This window comes from Oncorhynchus mykiss, chromosome 15 (assembly GCF_013265735.2).
Source record: "Oncorhynchus mykiss isolate Arlee chromosome 15, USDA_OmykA_1.1, whole genome shotgun sequence".
Classification (NCBI taxonomy): domain Eukaryota; kingdom Metazoa; phylum Chordata; class Actinopteri; order Salmoniformes; family Salmonidae; genus Oncorhynchus; species Oncorhynchus mykiss.
Genome location: NC_048579.1, coordinates 30,609,542 through 30,618,070, shown reverse-complemented (window position 1 = coordinate 30,618,070; position 8,529 = coordinate 30,609,542). Strand labels below are relative to the sequence as shown.

The 8,529-nt window shown below is 42.0% G+C and overlaps 1 protein-coding gene across 1 annotated transcript; it reads left to right on the top strand.

Annotated features, from left to right (window-relative positions):
- Positions 1-379: 379 nt before the first annotated feature.
- Positions 380-8,264, top strand: shha (sonic hedgehog signaling molecule a). The gene is made up of 3 exons (XM_036944282.1): positions 380-1,037; positions 4,841-5,102; positions 6,624-8,264. The coding sequence occupies exons 1-3, from the start codon at positions 729-731 to the stop codon at positions 7,316-7,318; spliced, it is 1,266 nt and encodes a 421-aa protein (XP_036800177.1). The 5' UTR covers positions 380-728; the 3' UTR covers positions 7,319-8,264.
- The last annotated feature ends 265 nt before the right edge of the window (positions 8,265-8,529 follow it).

Sequence of the window (8,529 nt, the reverse complement as noted above, 5' to 3'; positions counted from 1 at the left end):
CTAACATAGACTCACTCTTACACAGGGAGGAACACCCAGTCAGTCAGAGACATGCGCACCCGTGCGCGCGCACGGATTTTCAAGCTATTTCCCGCAAGTGGGGAGTCAACGTGTACCAAAGTTGATCTAATAATTCTAGACACAACATTCGAATCACCCACACTAAGTCAAATAGCATAACAACACAGGCCTATAGTCTACTAGGTGGGTTTTCATCAATTGGTTAGTTTTAGGAACAGAGGAAGAGAGAAAAAAAAGTGTAATTGATGTTTTCCCATGGAGTACAGCCCCTCCCCTATAACCCACCATTCAGGTGGAAAAAAAATCTTTAAAGATTGTTTTACTCTTTGTGGGATAACATCAGAAGGGTTTGTCTGGGCGAACCAATCAGGTCCCTCCCTGCCATAGATCGGTGCTATAATACATAGCAGTAAAAGCGGTCTGCTCGCACAAGCGGCTGTAGCTCGACTACGCAGAGATTCCGTGGCTAATTTTCTCACTTTTTACCCACGCAGCAACGTCTTTCCTTCGATGTGTTCCGTTATTATTTTAAAGAGGCGTTCATTTCCGCACCTGCCACGATAGTGATCGGGGGGTACCGGTAGCCTACAGACGAACTAGAAGAGGAGACAAGGACATTGTGGAAGCAGCGGAGCGAGAGGCAGGAGAGACATAGAAACCGCCGCCGGTTGACAACATACTGAGAGGCTCCGAGTAATTTAGATTTTATGGACGAAATGCTGCTGTTGACAAGAATCGTTCTGTTCGGGTTGATCTCCTTGTCCTTGGTGTCCTCTGGGATGGGTTGTGGACCGGGCAGGGGCTACGGGAGGAGAAAACATCCGAAGAAGCTGACACCTCTTGCGTACAAGCAGTTCATCCCAAACGTCGCGGAGAAGACCCTGGGGGCCAGTGGCAGATATGAAGGGAAGATCACACGGAACTCCGAGCGATTTAAAGAACTGACTCCCAATTACAATACTGACATTATCTTCAAGGATGAAGAGAACACCGGTGCGGACAGGCTCATGACTCAGGTAAAACGAATACATGTTTAATGCCGTGCATCTTCTAGCACACTGTCTAACACAACCTTTCACATAAGGGTGAAGATTGCGCAGCACAAATAAGGACATATTTAGGTCTCAGGTCTTTTTAACGCAGATGTGTGAAAAGGTTCCGTTTCAATCTCAGAGCGTTGCACTTTTGATTAGGTCCTGCATGGGTAAGGCTTTCATAATCAAACCAGAGACATGACATAGGCCTAGTGGCATTTCGGTAAAACACCCGGCCTTCATGATTGTGGCAGTTTATTTGAAATATTGATGTAGTTCTCTCTCCTCATATCTATATTTGTATCAAGGCCTTGTCTTGTACAGACGCGCACAGGCTGTGTTATGCATTAGCTTACTATATATCAATAGGATATTCACCTATTGCACCGTTAAGATTTAGATGACATCTTGTCTTAAATCTTAATTTCAGTCACCTGATCTGGCATCTATGACTATAGCAGCGGTGTTGTTTATGCATGGTTGGCGCATTCAGATATATTCTTGCATAATGGTATTCACCCTTTCGCAGTATAGTGTTTATCGGCGCATGAAGACTGACATTTCTTTGAGAATGTTCTGAACACTGTTACCACTTCATAAATGGGTGGGACGCGGCCAATTAGTGCAACGATATAGCAAGGCGCACCGACTGCGCCTTGCGTAATGCATTTGCTTTGGAAAGGCTAAGTGGCAAATAAGCATTGTAGTTTCTGTAAATCAGATTTCCATTAGCCGAATGCTAGTCTGTGATGTCTTCATAAGATTCTGGGTGGCTAGCTTGCATGCATTGTCCATAAAAATACGGGTCAGAAATGCACAGTCTGGATAGCATGTCTCGCGCTCATAAGGTTACTTGATTTCCAGCTACTGTTTGGCCTAAATTGGGTGTTTATTACGCTTATGCCGCACTTGCTGTGCTGCTATTTTAATAATAACCGAATTACTTCAGTCCGGCCACCTTAAAATGCGACTGAGCCTGAAGTAGTGTGATAGAGGTGCGCGAGCCGGACTCCCTGGACCGTCTACAGCGACATGGGCACGAGCTCTGATTAAATATTCACCCTGCGTGCAGTCTCAACATCTCTCTTAAACGCTCCCTTCCCTTCCTCCAATATATACGTTATCACACTTTAAATGGAGGCTAGAGTGAGATTCAACCTTATATTCTGTCTGTAGCCCTCGGCCACTACCCGTTTAAGCTGTGGTTGAACAGGGAATTGTGCCGAGGACTCTGCTTTTTGGACACACCATGCGCTTTTACCTCCATTTACCTGCCTTCTTTATCGATCTGAATAGAGTGGAGGATGTATTTGGGGTTTTATTCTGTTATGACTGCGTAAACAAATGCGCAAAACCATTAAAAAAAACATTATTTCATTGTGAGTGACAAAATAAGCTCATTGCTTTCTGTTTTGTGCTAGACTATAATTCAAAGAAAGGACGTGTTTGCATTACAGCAACCAGGCAAGGCAAAGGAGGCTCATTAACATAGGCGGGAGCATTTGAACGCATGACCTTTGGTCAATGGGATAAGGAAGCATAAACAAAGTTCAGACAAAACATGTATTAAGTATATCGTGCCCAGTATTTATTTGCTGTTTAGTGGCGCACTTCGTAGCCTTAATGTATAGACGCACCTGCAACAACAGCACGAGTTAGAGATAAACCAACGTAATATCTGAATAATATGAAGAGCTAATGGTTAGCATCTAGAATATGTTTGCCATCTTCTATATTGGATGGTTGTTGTGCGTAAAGGTCAATCCAGTGGGCTGTCGTGGGGACCGCGCGGACGCTCTGTGGGTGCACAGGCGCACTGAAAGTTATAGGCTACTATAGACGATCGATTCCTGGAATAGTCTCACTGTTGTTTAATCAAACTGTCATTTCAATTCAGATTAAACGTGTGTCTGTTGTGGTTTCCTAGATGTAAATAAAACTCCAGTTAAAGTGATGACCATAAAAGCGTGATGCGCCCAGTCTGCGCCAACTCATTTTGAGTGAGCGGGTTAACCAAGCAGTCCCATCAACTACAAAGACAAGTTCGTTTCGAGGAAAGTTAATGACTTCCTCGCTTTACAGACGTTTTTTTTAGCGCGCAGCCCCAGAAGAGTCTGTCGCAAATAAAAACATCACATGGTCGTCTGTAGCAAGCACAGCTTAATGTGAACGGAATATTGCCACGCAAATGAGGCGATATTGAGATGGAGCAGTGGGTTGTTTGCACTGACAGGTAACTGATAAGTGTTTCCTCTAACAATTTCATTTGTGGGAAGATTAAGAGGCAGGCTGCGGGCTAGGCTTGTTGAACAACTTTAGTCTGAGCACAAAGCGCCGCTGAGGGATCCTGCTGGGCTTCACGGTGGCTGAACATAATTTGGCTTGATTTGCGGCACACGACCCAATGAATTAATAAATAGTTTAGTCTTCACGGCTCTTGACTCCGGCTATCGTACTCAGAATGTTTTTTTTTTCACCTACTGCATGCTACAAGTGCGAGTATAATGTTGTTGTTTTTTTTACCTCTCGCAAGAAAGACCGGTTAGGCTAATTGAGGTACCACTGGTAGACTAACCTTATGACCAGCATGTCTTGGGGATCGTTGCCTACAAACGGAAAAGGATTGTGTGTGTGTGTGTGTGTGTGTGTGTGTGTGTGTGTGTGTGTGTGTGTGTGTGTGTGTGTGTGTGTGTGTGTGTCTCTGTCTGTGTGTGTGTCTCTGTCTGTGTGTGTGTCTCTGTCTGTGTGTGTGTGTGTGTGTGTGTCTCTCTGTGTGTGTGTCTGTCTGTCAACCTCCGGTTGAGTAGTCCTGTCACGTCCCAAGAACTGTGGCGACAAGAATAATTCAACTTTCCCTCTGGTTGCGGTGAAAATACGCTTTTTGTGATGTTATATTTTCCATAGGCCCTATTTGTTGAGAAGTGTTGAGAAGGGTTGTCTTGGAGATGGCCAAGCATCTCACAAGGTTAGGTTAGGAAGTGCAACGTTCCGATTACAGGAAACTATTTTATAACTCAGTTATTTCTGAAGATGGTCCTCAATATCAATTATTTATCCCAAGAAAACACACATTTTAGCTTACTAAAGATTCTTGGTTTCATTAAGTGATACATTTTTCCCATTCTAATGCGTTTTAGATATGTAATTCATTCCAGCATTTCGTTTTATTTGAGTCTATCACATCTTATATCATCGTGGGAGAGAGTACACATAGGCCATTGAGCGGTCGCACCTGTCCAAGGACCAAATCTATATATTTTAGGCCAGTGAAGCGAATGCAATGCCTTATCAATTTTTCATCACAAGCTTCTCTATCTGAGATGTGCCCCTCTGACGCTGCTCTTCACACAGAACATTCGAGCTTAGGTAATTCAAACAAACCATTCACATTGTGAGTAGACGTATATCCCCTCACATAGGCTATATCACTCCATCGAACATCACGATGGACGGTATTGATTGAATCTCAGTTGACGTTTAGTGTGGTGGAATCTTGGAGATATTCAGGTTTACCAGATATAATGAAATGTTAACTATTTAATGATTTGTACTTTGGAAAGACCATTGAAGACCTTGAAATATAGGAACATGGCAACTCTATAGGACGGTGGTTTTGGCCTCGAACCACGCATCTACAAAATCGCCCATACCTTCAGGCATCGAATTAAGGTTATGAGGCTTAATACCCAGGCCTGATACACATGAAAGGGTATTAGCATCTAGTGAGCATGATTCGTGAATTTGATATATCTTAATAGACAACTGGTCCATTTTCCTTTCCCCAGAGATGTAAAGACAAGCTGAATTCCCTGGCTATCTCCGTCATGAATCAGTGGCCAGGGGTTAAGCTCCGCGTCACCGAGGGCTGGGACGAGGATGGGCACCATTTCGAAGAGTCCCTACACTACGAAGGAAGGGCAGTGGATATCACGACCTCTGATAGAGACAAGAGCAAATACGGCACGCTGTCCAGACTTGCAGTGGAGGCTGGATTCGACTGGGTCTACTACGAGTCCAAGGCCCACATCCACTGTTCTGTCAAAGCAGGTAGGGTGTCAAGTTAAGAAGCCGTTCGTCACCATCACCGACATTAAAAACGAATGTGAATGGAAAAGGTGGTAATGACAGGGAATATAGCCCCCCTCCCCCCTGCCCTTCCCATCAAAACATGATTATGTCCGATTTAAACTCGCACATTTAACTTGTCTAAATTCCAGTTACTGGCATTAGCCTACATCAAAACCCACAAAGGAAGTTGCATGGACGTTGTATAAAGGCCTATTCCTCACCGATGAACGAATAAAGTTCTTGATTATAAAACTGTTTGTTTTTTAACCAATATGCCACTCCAGCTAGACAGTTAATCAACATAGATTATTGGATAGAAATAAACAACGTTTCTATTAATTGTTTTTAAATATATATATATATATATAGAAACGAATCAATCAATTCTAGGCCTATGTTTGGATCCGTGTTGGCCATCCAAAATGTATATACATTTTACCAAAGTACTTCAGGCAAATATTTTGGGTTAATGTCATCTCTTGAGTTTCCTAAAAAAAAAAACATATGGAAATCGACTTAGCCCTATTCTTCCCGAAGAGCACGTTTGCGTTTTGAATTTAATGGAACACCTATTTAAAATTCAACACACTCGTTTTGACATCATATATTCCGTGTCATTGGGGGTCATGTGACTTTACCAAAGGGATTTAGACTTACGAATGTTGAATTCGTTTGGGGCAAATCTAGTTTTCAATTGTCACCTTATTTCATGCCACGGAATCTTAAAATAAGATTAGATCCAGAAATTCAGAGCGGGGTCGGTTCTATTCTGTGGATGTGTGTGCTTACTGACAGTGTGATCCTGGAGATCGGAATGTAAAGAGTTCTCCAAAGGCCCGAATTATTGCCATCAAGATTGACAACAAAGCGGGGGAGAGGTGGTAAAAAGAAGGGGCATTGATGTTGGTCGACTGCAAGCATTTAGAGTCTTGGCCCTCATTTAAATTCAAATCTGCATCTTGAGAGGCTTGGAAAAGTGGGTAAATAGTCTTTGCGGCGCTCATGTTTTTTTCTGAGAGTACTAGGCTATGTGTGTGAATTGTCACATGGAGGTTTCTGCACCTGAGCAAATATGGGAAGAGAAGCTGGGAAAGGCGCAAGTGTTCTTTTCCAAGAATGGCTCGGTCCACAAGCTGATTTAGAATGACAATGTCCGCTCTTTATTGGTTTTTAATTAACGTCAGCAGACCCAGGGCTTTCGGTTTTCTCATCTAATGCACTAATGCAACAAGAAGCAGCCAACAAGGGGGGGGGGGGGGTAGTAATGTAACATATAGGATATTGTAAATACGCCTAAAATCACAATTTTCAGTCCTCTATCCTTTATAAAGTATGGATAGAGACAATGGGCTTATGTGACAGTGGTTCATTCATAGCCAGGCCCATGCTATATACATATTCCACAGTGCTGAGCTCAGCTCGCCCTGCTCTCATGGGTAAATCAAATAATTGATGGATATATATTCACAATCACTAATATAATCTCTTCTATTTCAACAGAAAACTCAGTTGCTGCCAAATCAGGAGGCTGTTTCCCAGGCACCGCTTCGGTAACTCTCAAAGATGGAAGCAGGAAGGCAGTGAAAGACCTCAGAGTTGGCGACAAAGTGCTGGCAGCCAACAGTGATGGGAACCTCGCATATAGCGACTTCATCATGTTCGTGGACCAGGACTCTGCAACCAGAAGAGTGTTTTATGTGCTAGAGACTAAAGAACCAGCCCAGAAAATCATCCTTACTGCTGCACATATGCTCTTTGTGGTCAACAACTCAACGGATGATCTCCACAGCATGTCAGCAGTATTTGCGAGCAAAGTCAAACCTGGACAAAAGGTGTTCGTCTTTGATGATTTGCATAACCAACTGAAGTCGGTCACCGTGGAACGGATTTACACGGAGGAGCACGAGGGGTCATTTGCGCCTGTGACGGTTCAAGGAACCATCGTGGTAGATCAGGTGCTTGCGTCATGTTACGCGGTAATTGAAGACCACAATCTAGCGCACCTGGCGTTTGCACCTGTCAGAATGAGCTACTGGCTGTCCTCGTTGCTAGCCCCGAAAGACTACTCCATGCCCAACGCCACCTTACACGAGAACGGAGTGCACTGGTACTCCAAGATTCTATATCAATTAGGAACGTGGCTCTTGGATAGCCACGCGCTTCACCCACTGGGGATGTCAATAAACTCAAGTTGAAACCTCATATGGAAAATCAAAATGAGACTAATGTAGAACAATAAACAATAGTAGAATAAAAAAGACAGGCCCCAGAGGAGTTGGGATATTTATTTCAGTGACTTTTACATGTGTCCCTTTCAAAGAATGAATGGAGCCTTAAAAGTTTTATTTGAATAATTTATTCTCATGTGAACTAACTGGTATCACACGGATGGATTCTAAAACTGTGTGACCAGCAAATTGTGCAGAATCTATTTTTGTATATCTCCAAGTAAACCGCAAAGAAAAAGAAGACCATGTAAAAAGCAGCAAACTTCTTGACAGGTTGCAATGTTCTGTGCATATCATGTGCAACTGACTGTTATATTTTGGGGATAAACAAACTTCGCGGGGGTCCATAAATTATATTTTTATACACAGAATTGTAAATTAGATTTTGACAGATCGTTACCGAATCACATTTCGTTATTTGAAATAGTGTAAGATACGAGAATATATTTTAATTTAAATAGTTGGGAAACGACTTGGAAATCTTGTACTGTTTTGTTTATTAAGAATTCTATTATGTTGGAAACGTTTCGTTTAAGTTGTCAGAGTGGGACAGATATTCTGCCTCATGTATATTTCCTCTGCTTTTGTTGTATTTCTTTTTTCTATTTCTTTGAGAAAATGTGAAATGCACATTCTGACAATTCAGTAACAGTATAAGTAGTAGCCTATAGAAAAAAACGTTTCGTTGAATAAATGAATAAGTAACTCCTGTAAATTTACTAAAAATGTATTTTTCCTTTCATATTTTGTAATAGGGAAATAGTTTTATAGAAATTACATGCGGCATATGCACAGTTTGGATAGTTTATAGCGTTCCAGTTAACTTTCATAACAGGGCGATGTGTCAAAAATGTCTAGAGTTTATTATTTATATGTTTATTACAAAATGATATAAAGAAAATATTCAAACCTGCAGTTGTTACATGTCTTTTTCTAATAGCTCTTGGAAATTGACATTCTGGGTCCATAGGGAAACATAGACTACCAAAATTAAAATTCGAACTGTTGCTTCAATTGCATTACTTTGGCGCAAGTCTCCCTTTGACACCAATGCATGTGTCTAAAATGCGAGTTAAGCGCGTTTTTTACTCAAAAGTTTGGTGTTTAGCTATGAATAAATTAAATGTGAAGTTTAACGTATCGAGATAAAATTGCAGGAATTCCGCTCTGCTTTGAAC